This window comes from Apteryx rowi, unplaced genomic scaffold (assembly GCF_003343035.1).
Source record: "Apteryx rowi isolate R43461 unplaced genomic scaffold, aptRow1 scaffold_38, whole genome shotgun sequence".
Lineage (NCBI taxonomy): Eukaryota > Metazoa > Chordata > Aves > Apterygiformes > Apterygidae > Apteryx > Apteryx rowi.
The window spans coordinates 1,741,167-1,758,878 of record NW_020450307.1 but is presented as its reverse complement, the minus strand read 5'-3'; the positions used below and the strand labels follow the sequence as shown (position 1 = coordinate 1,758,878).

The 17,712-nt window shown below is 40.3% G+C and overlaps 1 protein-coding gene across 4 annotated transcripts in view; it reads left to right on the top strand.

Annotated features, from left to right (window-relative positions):
- The window catches only part of PEX14 (peroxisomal biogenesis factor 14), a 103,221-nt gene that overhangs the window by 734 nt on the left and 84,775 nt on the right, over positions 1–17,712 (top strand). For all 4 annotated transcript variants that reach the window (XR_003254865.1, XR_003254866.1, XM_026074063.1 and 1 more), the window contains exon 2: positions 7,171–7,218. Coding sequence is in view for 2 of the 4 variants with exons in the window: in XM_026074063.1 (XP_025929848.1) it covers positions 7,171–7,218 (48 nt within the window). In the remaining 2 variants the exon portion in view is untranslated. The remainder of the gene's footprint in view (positions 1–7,170; positions 7,219–17,712) is intronic.

Here is a 17,712-nt window from a genome sequence, read left to right as displayed (position 1 = left end):
CCGCCCCAACGGTCACTCGCTGTGAGGGGGGCGCGTGCCCCGCCGCCAACGGCCGTCCGCGCGCCGCCCCAGCGGTCCCTCGCGGCGGGGCGCCTGCCGCAGGCGCAGCTGTGAGTGACCCGAGCCCCCCCGCAGCAGTGGAAGCGTGCCGCCGCCAATGGCCGGGCACCCCGGCGGGGGCACCCGCGCCCGACGCGTGCGGCAGCTTTGCCCCCTACAAGGAGGAGGGCGCCCGACCCGAGGCGACCGGGGACAGCGGCTCCGCAAGATGTATGTTGCGCTCGCCCTTTTTGCTACTTCCCCCGAGGCGTCTGGGTTTTTGGTGGGCAGAGTGGTGGGTGCCCTGGCATCATGCAGAAAATGTCTTTGGCCAGCTTCGAACAGGAGGAACTGCAAGCAGCTCCCTTTCCAACTGAGACTATGTTGCTTCGTCATGTCCAGCGTCTTTTGGGGAGGACCAAGACATCGTATTTAGTGGTTTTGTGCATTTTCTGCATTGTTTTTGACTCCGCGTACTTTGGAGTAGTCTCAGAGCTTTGTATCTTGTTGGAATTGGTTTTGTAATTTGGCTTCCTGCTTTGTGTGGTAGTATGAACTGATATGAGGCACAATTCGCCAAACAATAGCCAAATGCAGTTCTAATTGGAAGAGCCATTTAGGCTAGGTCCCTAGACAGTAGGCATGTTTTAATTTTTGTGTCTGTATGTAAAATTCAGTAAAGTATTTGAATTAAAAAGCAGCCAGAGAGAGGGAAAGGAGGCAAGTCATGTGTCCGCTGGGTTTTTAAATGAGGTAGAGTACCAATTAGACAAAATGTTGTGATAGAATGTCATATTCAACAGGAACAACAAGGGAGAAAAAAGGTTCTTGAACCAACAGTATAAAAGGGCAAAACAATGGCAGACATAGTATAAACATTGTCAAAAACTGAGTGCGAATGGTAAAAGGGACATATGAGTTCACTGGTTTGGATACACTCTCAAGAAACATACTAAAAACACCAGTGATTTTTTAACTAGGACCTGAAATGAATGGCGGAGCCAGAGGGGAAAGTGGAAGGACAGTGTAGTTGGATACTTTGTAGGTTTCCAGGCAGTTGCACTGTCTTGCTCATGATCCAACGTAACTTCAATTTCACTGCAAACTCTACCTTCAATTTAGTGACTTTTTGGGACCCTTTTCATCTCACCAATATCTCTGATAGACTCCCGAGTATGTGATGTCTATGGAATTTTGTAAAATCATCCTTGAGGGGGCAGAGAGTGGACAGAAGATGAAAGGTCTGATACTTCAGCAGCAGGGAAGAAAACAGAGCTAAGTTTGCCACCAACAAGCTTTTATGCACTGTCATTCAAATCTATGGTGTTTTGACTAAATCACTGTGAGCCTCTCTGTGGATTCTTTTATTTTGCACTGAAGAAGTTAAGTTTGTAGGGAACAAGATTGAACTAAACTGAAATAAAATGTTTAAAATTCATACTCTAACCAGTACACATCTCTTAAATTGTGAAAGGCCATGTTAGCAAACTGACAGTGGGCTTGCTGGGCAGTTTTGCATTGGTCATATGCCTTCATCAATAACAATCTGAGGTGCAGGCATTATGATCGGTTGTTCTTCATGCTGTGACTGAATGCCTTCAGAAGGAGGAAATCTGAAACAACCTGAGACTGATCTCTAAGCCAGTTGGGCAGTCTGCAGGGCTATTGACTATAGGCTTCTGAGAAAGAAATCTGGTAAATTGGCAGATGTGGTTGCCTAAGAAACATTCAGGATCTCATGAGTTTGGATATGCTATCCTCCCATTTCACTTTTTTTTTTTAAACATTTGTTTAGTGTTGCTTTACCTCAAAAGAATGCTTGACGTTTGGAAAAATCTTAATCTTTAGCAAGCCTCATAAATTTAGCAGGAGAACCCCCTGGGTTTTAAATTTAAGGCTTCAGAAAATCACTTTGTCACTGCCTCCACAGTAAAAAATGGGCTTTCTATGCTCTCTATGTCAGGAATAATTTGAGGAAGACAGAATACCTTACTCTGCATACAGGCTGCTGGAAAGTAATTTTTCACCACAGAGAGACTATTTTGCATCTAGCTGGCTGAGAAGGAGGAAGACAGTCTGAATCCACTGCAGGTGAATGTGGTCAATTAACCCCTCTCTTGCTGGATTCTGTTACACCATATGCAAAAATGCTAGGTTCTCATGCAATCACAAATTAGTTGAACATCGTTTGGCTCCTGACCTGTCATGACTTCATTAGTGGCAAAGCTTGTTTAAAGGGCACCTCTGGCAATTTGCCTTGCTTCAGGTATGTGAGGCAATGTCAAGTTTAGCTGAAGAATAGCCATGCTAATCCTTAGCCCCTCCACACACGCACCGAAAGGAGCAGCCCTGCTTCTATTTTACATTCCCTCCTCCCCCACTTTCAACTTTGTGCACTTGTGTCGAGACAGAAGTTTTGCTCCTGTTCAAGGCCGTCAGTGCTTGGTGATGGTATACCCAACCTCCACCTTCGAGTGCGTCTTTGACATCGGTCACATGTTCTCATCTAGAACTTGAGCTGAGAGGTGTTAAATGCTCTCAGATTCTGTTGGCTTGGATGAGATTTGAGAGGACCTTGCAGGATTGGCCAGAAACAGGAGCTGTAATCTCCAACTGAAGAATGCATAGCACAGTAGATGGGTGCTTAAGGGGACAATTCCAGAGTAAAACCAAATAATGAACATATCTTTACTAGTATAACAAAATGTAAGTGCCAGTCCTCTCATGTGGCCATTGCAGTTTTGACACTGGTATCAATGTGAATAAAAAGAAGGTGTGCTCATTACACACTAAATGTTGAGAGAACTTAAAAAAAATATTTACTTTCTATCACTGATGATGATTGTTTATTTATTATTGTTCATTCAACTTAAGGCTAGGAGTACTAGCACTACCTTGCTTCATATGTTTATATTTGGTTCCTATCATGTTTCCTATCACAAATCTAGTTAGTTTAGCTGTGGAAAAGGGAGTGTCAGATTCCTTTTGGCTTATTGTCTGTTTTGCTTAGCTTTGTTTTCTCATTCTCATGAATTAATATATTGCCTCAAGCATTGCAAGGGAGGGGGTGTTGCAGCCCAAATTGAATGATTTACAGAGATAGAATTATAGAAGAGTCCATAAACATTTCTACCAGAGATTTTGAAATATTTCATTTTGTTTATAAATCATATTCCTTGGGTCTTTTAGCAATGTCTCTACTAAAAAAATTCAACAGAAGAAAAGATCTTGTCTCTCTGTGAATATTCTTAATAATAAAAATAAGGGAAGAGCAAGAGGATGATGTGGCCTGTAAATACAGTAACTGTTTTCTGATTTTTCTTGGCTATGAGTATTTCTTTGATGATGAATACTTTGGCAGTGTATTTGGTGAATCTTGGTGGCTCAGCAAGCCAGCAACCCTGGCCTCCAATATTCCATTTAACTGTGAATCCCTGTAGTGTTAGAGAAACTGAAACGCTTAAAAATACTTGGCAGTAATGTTGCTGATTTAGATAACCATGTCTGACATTTTACAAGCTGTTTGGTTTGGGACACAAAATGATGCCTAATTATCTGTATAATTACGTGCAGAAGCTGAGACTCCTGTAACCTAGAAGTCAGTATGCAGCCTGTCTGTGTGAGTCATAAAAGGCTTGAAATTGTTAAAGTCAATGGCTGAATTGGGCTTGGCACCAAAATGGTAGTGCAGCCACTAAGGCAAGATAGGCAGAATGATTTCTGTATGCAAGATTCTTTTGTTTGTTATATAAAACTGGAAGGCTCATATGCTAAAGACATATCACATTTAATTTTGATGCAAGAGACTGAGAAAGGAGAGGTGGTAATGTGAATGGAGTGCATTGGTGTTCTAACACTTTTCATACTTGATGATGGTGTTACATGTGGTTTAATGTGGAAGCGAGAGGTGCACAAAGGCCCAAATGTTGCTCATTTTATTTCTAAAGCTTCATTATACCCACTTGAGCTGCATTTTTTTTCTTTATGTGAGGAAGAAATTAAAACATTTTAAAGAGGTAATATGCCTGATTTGTTGCTCCAGAGACTTATTTCTGTAGTTGCAGCATTAGCCAATATATGGGTAAATTTTGCTCCCCACCTGCCTGTAGCTCTTGACTGTTTATCCTCTGGATTCCCTGCTGAGTCTGCCTTAAAGGATAGTTTGTGATACAAATACTTGGTCTCTGTACTGTGGTATCCATTGTTTCCATTACATACAGGCTATTGAACAGCCATCACATGGAAGGGATGAATTCTTTGCTGACTTGTCTCATAACTTCTGTGATCTGGAGGGTTATTGTCCCTTGCCTTATAACGCTAGTTTCTTAGCTGTTGCACGATGCCTTGTACTTGGAAATTTTGCTGGAAGGAAAATGTAGGTCTGTCCGTGCATTTAAAAATGTAGCTTTGGCCAATACAGCCATAAATTGTCCAACTAATCAAATATATGTCGTCAGGCTATTTACAAGTAGATGTCAAGTAAAATATTGGAGTATTTATCTTCAGGATCAAGACTCTTACCTATCCATATAATACATGTTTTCTCCAAGGCTTCATTTCAGATCCTTCATTGGGCAGTTTCCTAGGCTGGCCAAATATTGTGTGGACTGGCAGTCCATAAATACCAGTTTAGCTTCTGAGGGCAAAACATATAAGCTCTACTACTTAGGACTTCAGATGCTCTAGGAATTTTCTGAAGATGCATAGTCTGTGGTGGTTAGTGCAGGGGAATGGTTTTTTTGTGGTTCTGCTTTCTCATCACAACTATTGTTTTTCTCTTTGTAAAGTCAGCTAAAGTAGTATTGTAAAATGCTTTGAATTTTTCTTGAAACTTGCTACCAAGAGCAAAATTTGCATATTCTTAAAAAGATTCAACACTTATACAAATGGTTGGTGAAATAATTCCATGAAAGTATTAGTTAACAGCTGTATGTATTTTTCAAAGTATTCAACAGGATTTTTGCTTCTCAGCAGTTCTGATCCGGTGCTGACTGAATTTGATGAGAATCTTTCCCTGACTTCAGTGTGCTATGAATCAGGCCCAAATATTTTAGAGTATTAGCCATATAACTAACCTGTGTTAGTCCTGAGATTTGACTGAAAAAATAAAATAGAGCACATGCACCAATAAGTTCATCCACAACCTAAACAGRTTCATTTAACTGTCTCATGCAAGCCATATTCTTCTTTTGATTCTCATGTGTTTTCCCTGTTTTAGGAAGGGGAGACCATTGTTTTTCTTTCATCCATCTATAAAAGATTTGAAAGCAGAGATACCATGCATATAAGAATAGGAATCCAGTGACAGGCCTGAAGAGAGAAGTGCCTTTTTGGTAGCTGGGAACTGGGGACATGTAAAATTATGCTTTGATGCCCTTTTCTCAGTATACCATGTCATTCTCTCCATCACATACAGACTGGGGAAAGTGATTTCCAGTATGATGTCCAAGCTGATATTTGCACTGGTCACCATTTATGTTAGATAAATTCTTAGTGGCTGAATATTAGCAGATACACAACGGAATAACAAAAATGATGATGGCTGCACATGATGTCACATGGGGGCTCCCTAAAAAATCACTGCTTAGCTGTGGAATCTAGCTGGACCTTGGTAATGATGCATATGTATCTGGACACAGTTGAGGTTGGAGCATATTTGAGTTACTGGCACCCTCTTGTGGTAAATACTTATTTCTATCTATATTTCTTGAGTATTTTGCAGATGGGAAAATCTTGAGAGACTTTAAAGGTGTAGTATAGTGCATGGAAGTGACTCATACAACAGGAGGACAAAAGGTCTCTTAAGGATTTTATGGTATTACTTGAAAATTTTAGCTTTGCCTGTACTCAGTGAGTAGAACCCCTTTTCTCTGAGTCTCAAAACTTGTCTTCATTACTAATAAAACTGCATTTTTTATTAATTGGGTTAACCAATATGTGTCAGCTCTCCTAAGATAAAATACACAGTGAAAGCAACATAGTTTAGGCAATCTTAACATCATATGAATTCCATTTGAAAGTAGATTGTTGACCAGGGTAAATTTATTTTGTGATAAAACTTCAGTGTCTCTACCTTGGGAGAGCTAACATATGTTAGATACACAGAGATCAAACTTTGCTTTTTTTCAGCAGTGAAGACAAGCTCAGAGAGTCTAATTCTGGTGAAACATGGAACTCTGCTAGAAAGCCATGCCTGTTCTCAGTGAGTGAGTGAATATGAGCAATAGGTGATCTTGGAGAATGCAAGCTCCCAAATTTTAGATCTAGTTCATTTTTTGACTTGCTGTCCTGCCTTAATCAGCCCTTCCTAGTGTGTAAGGTGAGGTGTTCAGCATCAGCCTTGAAACTCAGTCTCTTAAGTCTGTGTGGGAAACAAGGATGGTACTATTTTAACTAATGTTGCTGAGGTGCTGTGAGGTTTAGTTAAATCACCAGTGTTTTGAAATCTTTGGAAGAATAGTGCAGAAAGCATAGGATGCTTTATTGGATAGCAGAAACATGAGAAGTTCAGTGTCAGATTAAGTTTAGTCCTTCTACAGAGGAGAAAATAAACCACAGAGTCCGAGTGGGGTACCTTTGCATCCAATTTAATAGCAATACTGTGTTTTTTTTCAGCATTTCTTCCCTCAAGTGTCTCAAAGTTCTTTGCAGACATCAAGTACTCATCAGGTCCTTATGAGACAGGAAGGTTATTTTTCTCATTTCATACACAATGAAATGTCCTGTCTTATACTATGTAATGTGACAAATGTTGCAACCAGGAGTTAAATGGAGGGAGTCCCAGCTTCATGCTGTGTTTGTTCCCTGCAGCACATATTTCAGAATTTGACTTAAGATGAAAATTTCTCTCGTGACATCTCTGTAGTTTCTCTGGCACTAAACTACTGTCTCCCTATAGCAAGTTCTGCTGATTCTGGGAATTCTGTTGGTTTGGATGGAAACTGCTGGAACTAATTTTCTCTGTGATCTGGACCTTTTTGTCTTCAGTCCATCACAGAACTGCTACTGATATCGGGAACCAAGTGTGTCTGCCCAAATCCTACTCAGATAATGTGTGGTCTTAACAGAAGAGCATTTCTAATTATGTCCATCAGGTGGCAATATAACCTCACTCTTCTTTTTGCTTTACAGTCTGGTTCCTGCCCTGCAACTGAAAATGCAGCATCTCGGGAGCCACTGGTGAGTTTTTCAAGCAGGATATTGTTTCTTTCGGATAAGTTAATATACATGAGTCATTCTCTTTGCTGCATCATTGTGCATCCATTTTTTTTGCATTTCTAAGGAGTTGGTGTTTCGTTCACAAGGTGTAAGCTGCCTCATGTTGCCCTGCTGATGACCTCCGAATTCTGACCTGTGGCCATCACCTCCTGTCTTTCCAGTCACCTAGGCCTCTGAGCTTATCTGAGCACTGAGTTGTCCTTGAGCAGAGCCTGTCTGTCTTAAATGTGTGCGATGTATGCTGTTGATCAGCGCTTATTAGTAAAGAGTCTGAAGAAGGATCTGTGCAGTRTAATTTGAACTGAGATTTTTAAGGCTAATGTCTAATAAAATAAGCTATGCTGCTCAGAGACCTCATTTCAAGCTGTCTTGATTTTCAGATACACTCAGCATGAGTTTAGAAGTGTCTGGCAGCTGGCAGTGCATGTGATCCAATGTTTTGACTCTAGAACTGTTTTGGAAAGAGCTCTAGGATTTTTTGTGTATGAGAATAATTAAGAGAACTCTGTTTTGTTTTATGGAGCTGCAGACTGGGAACTGAGCCACCAGACTCCTGAGCTGCAGGGTTTTTCTTTTACAATCTTCTTTTTCTTTTTTTCTTTCCTCTTCAACCATCTATAACTCAATCAAAACCTTGCCAAAATTCTTAGCCCTTCTTACTGTCCTAAACATGTTATCCTCTCACTGAGTTCCTTCTCTGGTTTTCATTTGGTCATCGTACTGAACACAAGCTGCTTGCAGTGAGAGATGTCAGTGACTGAGCAGTGCAGGACAAGAATTGAGTACTTTCCATAAAGGTGTGGCGCTGGTCACATCAAAGCATTTTTGCCTTGTAACTCTGTCTGGAGAACACAGGAGGTGATTTTTGAAAGAGGGGGATGTGAGTGAAGACTATGAGCTGGGAAGGGTCAGTAAAACACATGTAATGAGAGTGCTGTTCATGAATTCTGTTAAGCTCTGCAGTGAAAAGCCCTCTAGCCTAGTACCACTGTACCATCTCCTAATTGCGTAGACATCTCTGTGCTGAGATTACTGAAAGTTGTTACTGACACCATTTGCTTTGTGATCGTTTTTTTGTGTTTTGTTTTTCCCTCCCTTAGGAAGCTCATAGCAGGCTGCAGATCATCACAGCCTGTACTGGTCTACAGTTCATTCTCTTTCTCAAGGCAGATTCTAACATTACCTTTGATTTAATTAATATTTTTCTGTATATACAGCTGAATAATTGCTCAGAGGAAACACATAGCAGTTGAGTATCTTTCTATATGGATGTTATACCTATACACGCACATGCACGTGTGTGCACATGCTTATAAATGCAAAGAACTCCAGAATAAAGTTCACTCTCACAATGGTGAGTCTTGCATGTGAGCTAGTTAGAGCCCTTTGAAAGGTGGAGTCTTTCTCCTTTTTTTTTTTTTTTTAAACACTAAACTCCCGCAATCTCTGTCACGTTTGCTTAGGAGTCATTATTGCTTCCAGCTGAGTATCTGTAGAAGACTTATTAAATGAGTGGTTCAGTTCTGTGAGCCAGATGACCTGACTTCCACCACACTACTGTGGCTTCTCTGTACCAGGATCCATGCATGCTCCCTTCTAATGCATGCAGCAGATTTGGGTCCATAAAGCGGACTTGTAGGCGCATGGCGCCATGTCATAAAAATGTTTACAGAAGCGCCAGAACAACTATGGCATGAATCCAACAAATGGTTCCATATGGGAAAGCCATGCCCTCAGGCATATCATTGCTGACTTCAAATTTGATGCTGAGCAGTTGAGGAAGAATATATGTTTTCACAGACTTGCAAAATCTGGAGGAGAAATCTAGGGAGAAAAGAGACTCATGAACAAATTCTGCTTGGTACTCCCTGCCTTTCTTTGACTTCTCTTTGACAGTCTCTTCGAATAGGAGACTGAGAGTGTTCAGCGCTTCACAGGATTGTGACCCCCATTTGGAACATATTAGTGGTGTTATGCACAAGTATGAGAAAGCAAGAGAATTAAAACATCTTATGCTGTGTCAGCAAATGTCATGATACAATCAAACTGGTCGTATTTTAYTTGTGATTTTAATGAACGCTATATCCTATAAGGTGCTAAATGCTTTCTGCTCTGCGCTCAGTGGCACTGTCTTCTGTATACTCTCTACCCTTATAGACTGTTGCTATAGGGGAACAGGAATTGAGGAGAAGCAAGGATTTCTGGTTGCTTGCAAGAGGACTTAAGCATTTTGCAAGATCATGCAACTAGATGCAGCCTGACATGCCATATCCTGTTCTGCATTATGGGCCTTCAGAGCACACCTTGCTGAGGTTTATGGCCTTGTGGAGCCCTTCAGAATGGAGCCCTACAAACTCATGTCACACTCCTAATTGCTACTGCATAGCTGTTCTTTCAGCCTACTTGTGACCTGTGATGTTTTGAGGTACCCAACTGGAGATAAGGGACTCTGTGTCCATGCTGTTAATCCCTTGAGTTATCCGGTGTCCTTACAATAAACTGTCCCAATTGAAAAATACTCCCAAATGAGAGGTCATTGTGTTATAGTACTGACAGTGGAGAATGAGTTGGAGGGGGATGGGAAAAGCTATAATTTTTGCAGCAGAGAGCGGACACTCATTTCCCTAGCTGTCGGTCTTGGCCCATTAAAATTTGCCGTGTAGCTCCATAGTGGGAAGTGTAACCTTGTGTTAGCAGAGTGTCAGCATCTCGCTCCGCTGCTGTTTACAGCCACGTTTGTCATCGTCAGTGTGGGATCAGCCTCTCCTTGAGTTCAGCTTATTAGTGAACACTGCTGCATCCCTTTCTGCTACCCCAGCTTTTGTGTGTGCAGCCACCTCCCATAATCCTCTGAACACATGTGGCATTGGAATAGATTTGTCTTTTTGCAGCCACTCAAAGCAAAGTCCCGGGACTTGTAAAAGATGTAGACAAAACCTCTTTCAGTGAGGTTGAAACGTTAGAAATTGCCCTTTTTCTTCTCTTGAGTCTTTGTTGGTTTTGCTTCTTTGGTCTAATTTCTCTTTCTCTTTAGTCTAATTACTTTGTCTTTTCCCCTCCTCTTTTACTTTTTTTTTTTTTTCTCCCCAGTAGTGTCTTGTAGCTTTTTTAATATACTGTGCTGCTTTTGAGATGCTTTCAATAGCTTGAGCATGTTTGCTGCTGGGCTTTGCCGCTTCTGCAGTCAAAATTACTACATGAAGGTAATGCATATGAATGCCCCTAACATAAGCCTGGCTTGGAGGAAAAACCTAAAGGAGCAAAGCTTATAAGTGAGATCTTCCCACATATTGCTTGTTTTCTTTTTGTGCCACAAAACATACTTACTCCCTTGCTAGTGCTTGGTATCTAGAAGAAGTACTAGTTGTAAATATAAAAGTACTAGTTGTAAATATAAATCACTCTCTTGGTTTCATGCTGAGCTGCAAAGCCCCTAAATCATAGTGTGAGAAGCAGGGTATTTTCTTTTTCAGAATCATTTAACTTTTTTTCTTTTATTTTTTGTATGCGCTGTTTCTTTCTGTTTCTTATTGCAGATGATAACATTTAGCACTGAAATGTGCTCATTTCATTCCCTTTTTTACAGGCAGTTGAGAGGTACAAGGTAAAAAGAAGTATTGCTGTCTCTAAGGCAATTCATGTAGAATTTGTTGGTACATGCTGGAGCTCTTCTGGCTTTTACCCACTCTTTGTTAACCTGATCTTCAATTTTTTTAAGGCTCATAGTAATGGCCAGAATACTTTTGACAGCCCTTTCTGTGCAAACATCATAGGGCACACAGCAGACATAAATTAAATATCATATTTAGGTGATATGAAAGTGTTGTCTCTGTTTTCTAGAAAAGCTAATTGAGATATACAGATTAACTGTTTACCCAGGTTCATCTAGCAAATTAGTGACATAGTTGTGAATAAAACTCTGGAGCCCTGAGACCTAATCTGTTCATCTGGTAATGAGGTCAATTCTATCTCAGGGGCTTCGCTGTGCCCCTTATCTGTGTTTTGGAAAGCCCCTAGTCCTTCATCTGTACATTTTTTTAAAGTGACCATGATATACTTTACTCATCTGCCTCTTCAGTTCATCCTTTTTGTTTTTTTTTCCCCACTACTTTTCTGGTGATCAAGGAATAATGATAAAATGGAGTGCAGAAAGGAAACTTTAAATCACTATATCTGTAGTGTTTTCCAGGCCTAAAGTCATGTCAGTGTGTTGTCTCTTGCCTGTACTTAACACATTCTGTGTTTGTATCTTTGTTTGATTTCCTGTACCATCAGCTGAGATTTCAAATTGAAACCATGATGTTGGWTCTTGGTTATGGGCATATTTAGTTCCTCTGCAATTTTTGTTGTTGAGTTTTGAGGTTTCTTTGGAAGTAAACAAGTAAAATATTTGTGTATCTATACTGGATAAAACTTTTTTAAACTGAAACTGGACAGGGTTGTAGTTTCCTTATATACTGAGCTGCCTGGACTTGGGTGCTTAGCATTCAATGACAGACAACAGAATGATTAGATGTTTTCTGTTGCATTGCCTCCTTTTTGAACTGTATCTGTCCTGTTAAACTTCCTCTTCAATAGACTATGTCTAAGAGAATTTTAGCTAGGTTTCTGAGGAAAAAGCTTTATAGTTGAGATTTTGACTACTTTTAGCTCTAATTGGTGTGATTAGAAGTTGTGGAGCCTAATACAAACAATAGTGTTGTCTTTAACCATGTGAACAAAACTGTGAGTGGGAAATGAGGAAAGGTTACAGAATTGTGTCGTAAGGTTTGAGTGAGTTCATTGGCTCTAATGGTAATTAAGAGGACTCAGGATCTGTGTTTGTAGCCTTTTTGATGAACAAATCATTGGGCCCAGTGAGAATCCATGCATCTCTCCTTACAAAGTAATAGATGCTGTCTTTCTGTCCTGTCAGTCCCTGGAGAAAAAGAGGTACAAAGTAAGTTTTTGAAGTTTCATCTCTGTCTGCAAATGTTCTTTGAAATGAAGGCAAGAAGATATTTTCAGTGAAAAACTCATTCTTTGGTTTCTGGAACCCGGTCTTATACAAGGGATACAATTTAGTGTTCATATGCTTTCTTTTAAAGTTCAAAGATTCTAGTCTATGCAATCCTTTTGGGGTTTGCAGAAAAGTGTCATTTTTTTCAGAAGGGTTTTTGTTTCCAAAGCTGATATGAGACAGGAGTGTTCAGGAGGGACACTCCCCATCACACTTTTGCTTTCCATTTTCCCACCCTTTATTGTTGAAAATGAGATTTATACCTATTCACTGTACAAATTTCTGTCTGCCACAATGGGTTTGTTCAGAGTGGTGGCCTGTACTGAATGATTCTCTAAAAGTAAATCTATCTAGAAGGGATTCCCAGACAGCCAGAGTCAGTAGGCAACTAACTTATAGCCCCCAGTGAAACATTAGTCAGGATAATTTACCACTGTCAGCAGGGGAGAGAGAGAGAAAGAGAGAGAGAGAGACTGAGACTATCAGCTTTGTGACCTCCTGTACAGGCAGTAACCCTAATGGTGTGATAATGCTTCAGTTTGTTTGGGGAGTTCCTGAGTATGTTGCTGTGGGTTGCCAGTGTTGGACAGTAATTCCATCAGGCTGTGGAAGGCAATTGCTGTGCAGATATCAGTTTTATTGGGCCAGGAACGGGGAGCGAGAGGTGTGGGACTGCTTTACACAATATACTTTGGTTAGCTGCTGGGAGAATGCTTTAATTTATTAAGCAGACCTCTGTTGAGTTTGACCTTTTGATAAGTTTGAGGCAGTTGTTTTTTTACTTGGTTGTGTCTCTTATTTCTGAGTGTTCATTGACTTTTTTTGTGGCTCATGCAAAATGTCCTTGCTTAATCTGTCAATTTCTTTTACTCTGTTGATTTAGACAAATATATTATACACACAAAACACAGAGGCACAGATTTACTTACAGACCATAGTTAAAGGAATACTGTCATGTCAAGTTAAACTCCCTGTCTGAAATCAACGGGAAAGTTTTCTTCGAATTACTTCAAATCTCAGTTTTACAAGATGTTGGAATATAACAGTTTGGGATATAACTTCTACTGTAGCATTATATGCTAATGTATGAAAGCTAGAGATTTGCACTAGTTACAGGCCAAAGCAGGTTAGAGCCCTGTCAGGCTGTACAAAATGTAATAATGGCTTTGCTTGTCCCTAAGAGCTTACATGTTAAATGACAATTTAGAGCAGGTGGGTGAGAGCATAACAACTGGGATAGGTGCAGTTGTCTTCTGTTCTCTGGCAGTGTGGTGAGTTAGCAGCTTATAGTCTTCTCTGTCCATTTGTGCAGAAGGAAGTTCTGAAAGCAACTCTTACTTGCTTTTCAGACAAAGCAACATTACCGATTGTAAGACTTTTAAGATGATTTAAAAATAGTTGTAATACTCAAAGTTGTTTTTTACAAAACATGCAAGCAAATTAATGTACTAAGAGGCTGGAATTTTTTTTAACTTCATGTGTGATAGGACTTCCGGAGATCCCAGATCTCTCACTGAAGGCAAAATGGGACCTGTAGTGCTCTGTAACACTGGAAGAAAACCCACTGTTTGGCATCCAGATATAAAATATTTAACATTGTTTGATATTTTCCCTCTTGAGAAAATTAATTTCATTTTTCTCTTTATGTTCATGTGATGTTTTGGAGGTATAAACATGCTACATGTACAAACAGTTTTTTACAGATCATAGTCTGCTTTGCTGTCAGCTGGTTGTTCTATGTCATTTGGCAGCCCAGCTCTCTGCCCGCTCAGAAAGATTGCGAGCGCTTTGTTATGTGCATCCCAGCTGTCAGAAAGGGCACTGATTAATTTTGAACAGCTGATGGCACACAGCAAGGAGGCACCTGCAGTGTGTGCACTTTGGTAATGATGGGCTATGGGATCAAGGTGAGATAATAGTATCACTTTAACTACATGTGTGTGGAAAATATGCTATGTGCAGAACAACTTGTAGAGGGCAGCAATTGCTCACAGTTCTTTCTGCTTAGGAGAGAGGAGGGACCAGCTTAAGAACTTCACAGCAGTCTGTCTTTTTACTTTCTTGAAATAACTTTATACAGGAGATTTGTTCTTTAGAGTGCCTTTTGACTTTGTGTTATTAAGTTGCTAACCTGGGAAGTATTCCTAGAGATTCTTAGTTCTTTTCCTACCTCTAACACCATGGAGCGGTTGGACTGTCCTTTTGCCCTTATCCAGATGCTGCCTGTGTCAATGTTACTATAATCAGAGAGTCACTCTCATGACAGCTGGTGACTCTCATAAGATTATAGCTGCCTGCACGTGATAACCTTCTTCATGTTTTGGCTTCCTCTTACTTTTACTTGAGAGATCATGCCATAAGAAAAATTTACAATCTCTACAGCATGTTTGTTGTGCCTCACGGTAGTATCCTTGACAGAATATGTAGCATCTTCTTCATGTTAAAAGTGTGGTAGCTGAGGCAGAGAAAGACAGAATGACTTATTCAAGAACTTTAAAGAACTTTCCCCAGATTTGATGTACTTGAATGCATCCTTCAGATGCTTCTGATGCCAACATCTTCAGAAATAAGGTTCTCAAAACGAGAAAGTTGAGAGTTGGTAAAATTCTTAGTTTGGGAGTTCCTAAATAACTCATGGGAAGAGAGACTTTCCCTGCTGCTTACATTTCTCACATTTCTCTGTATGTCACTTCAATTGCAAGTTTTCTCAAACATCTTAATAATTTTTTTGAGTGTACATAGCTCTTCTCCCAGTTACAATTGTAGAGACCATGTCCCTTTCTCAGTTGTGATCCTGTAACATACCATAGCTACTTTGACAATTGCCTTTCTGGAAAAGTAACAATGAAAATACCCTTAGCTATTTAATAAAAAGATTCTACAGCTGGAGACAAGCACAGGATATAACTCACAATGCACCTAACCATCTTACATTATCTGTTACACCTTTTGGTCAGAGCAGGATTGTCCTCTGCTGTCAACTTCCTAGGATTTTGTCAAGTCTTGTTCTGAGTGGCCTGAATGATGGTATTCCTTGGCATACAGTTCTGTAACTGAGTGCATATTGCTGGAATGGAGTTTCCCTGCTATACAATAAGAATTTCCAGTATCTTCGTTCCAGCTTGCTTCTCCTGTTTGTTTTCTGTGCCACCCTAAGTGATTCCTTTCCTCCTTAAGCATCTGCACCCTTCAGATGTTTGCAGACAGTTATCACATCATTTCTCCTTTCCCCCACCCCCATCCTGGTCTCTTAGCCAAGCTCTACATATTTAGCTCATTTAATCTTTCCTCATAAGTCAAGGCTGTAATTGACAGCTCTGACACGAAGAGTCGCATTGGTTACACACGCTGCCAACAGGATATAAATACTTTCTATGCGGTGATTGAGAATTACAGTCAAGACGGAGATGAGCCTCCCTGCTTGACACCCCCCCTTCCCTGCCCCATATTTTTGACAACCCCTTTCTCAACATCAAGTTGCCTCAATTCCACCAAGTGGGACTTAGTTCTTGCTCTAATGGTCAGCTACCCAAGCACCCAGTCTATCAAAGAGTATTATCAAGTCACTTGGGAAATACAGTATTAAAGCCTGAGATTAAAGAATGTGGGGTTCCATTCTGATCCTAAATTCTTATGGAGGTAGTGCTCTTCTCTTGCCAGACATGCATAGGCCTCAAGCTGCTGCCAGTCATTCCTTCTGGGAAGGCAGAACTGAGCTCCATACAGCATACCTGAAGTGAGCCAAGAACAGCTCTTGCTGTGTACATGCAAAAGGAAAGAGACGTTGCATCCARTACCCCTGGTGCACGTGTTCTTTGTGCACTGCTGTCAGGAGGCTCACAGCACTGGTGTTGGCAGGGACCTGTTGTGCAGATTCTCTTGGCACTGGCATTCTTAGCTGTTGCTGCCATGAGGAAGCTCAGGATGCTATTGATCTGACTGGCACAGCTGTGAAGTTCATGGTTCTTATACATGTAGGATCTGAGAAGAGGCGTTTAGCCCTACCCAGGAAAGTATTGCCTTGAAAGAAGACAACTCTGTACTGCATGTCCATGTGTTGGTACACGCAGCTCAGTTTCCAGTTAAGCAGATCTAGAGGTTGCTTTAGGTTACTTGTTTCCTCTCATTTTTTGAGTTCCCTTTGAGAAGATGGGTGCAGCTGACAAAAGTTGGGGAACTGGGAAAAGAACTGTCTGGCTTCTAATGTTGTGTTCTCTGAAGCTTCATATGATACAGCTTCCCCAGTGGGGCTAGTTCACAAACATTACATGTATTATTGCAAAGCATGCAACATAAAGAGGGCATTTATGAAGGGGAATATCAGAGGAAACATTATAGCAGGGACCTTTATAGCCTTTCCATTATTATGGTTTAAATCTTGACATGGTCTTTATTTGCAGTGACACTGGGACCAGTAAAGAAGTGTTTTTTCTCTTCCCCTCCCCTCCCATTTCTCCCATCTCCTTTTCATTCTTTTCTTCCACATCCTGTTCTGAAGCTGCGGTGCAGAGATACAAATCATTAAACATGCAAGTCGTCAGAGAGCCAGGTTTCAGTTTGTGTGGAATCAGCCCCTTTTGACTCAGAAGTTGGAAACCAGATGACTCACTGTGATGCATGTTTGTTGTTTTTAATAACTGTCATTTTGCAAAATATGGTCAAAGCTTCAAACCCTGACTTGTGGAGTAGGGGTGGTGTGTATTTATTTTTAATTTGGGAGGCAATAAGCTGGAATGTGTTTGTAGCTGCAGTCTTCCCTTAAAGTTTGAGTTAAAAAAATGAAAGCATTGACAGTGAGAAAGATTTTAGATTTTTCCTGTTACCTGAAAAAATAGTCATTTTCTTGTTCAATTACTTGAAAAGATTCAGGTGTCAAACATCTGCTGGGATTTTAAGCCCCCTGTTTGTGTTTATGTTTTTTAATATATACCCAAAGGGACAGGTTTCTCAAAAGAAAAGCAGGCAGATGTTTCTCATTTGTGGAATTTAAAAAAATACATGCCATTCTTGCTTTATCATTCCAATTTGTAGCAAAATTGTCATCCGTCTCCTTTCTTTTGTAGGAAACCAGCAAACAGAGTACTTTAGTGGCAGAATTCCCTATCAGTAGAAGTCTTATCACTCTCAGCTATATGGAAAATGTGAAAATACGTAGACATTTTATTTTCTAGTGATTTATTACTGCTTGTACAACACTTTGTAAATTATAAGTGCAATATTAAGTGCTTTATGCTTTTTGTTGTTTTACTTTCTAATTCCCCACCCAAATGTGTTGTTTTAATTTGTCAAAGTTCTACAGGTCTGTTTTTGAGATTAGTTAACTCACAGTGTAAATCTACAGCTACTCCATCACAGAAGAATGGAGTTATACCAGTATAAATCCTATGTACATGAGAACAGAATTTGATCCTAGATATAAAACCTATATATTGGCCTTACGACTGAATTCATTGTGG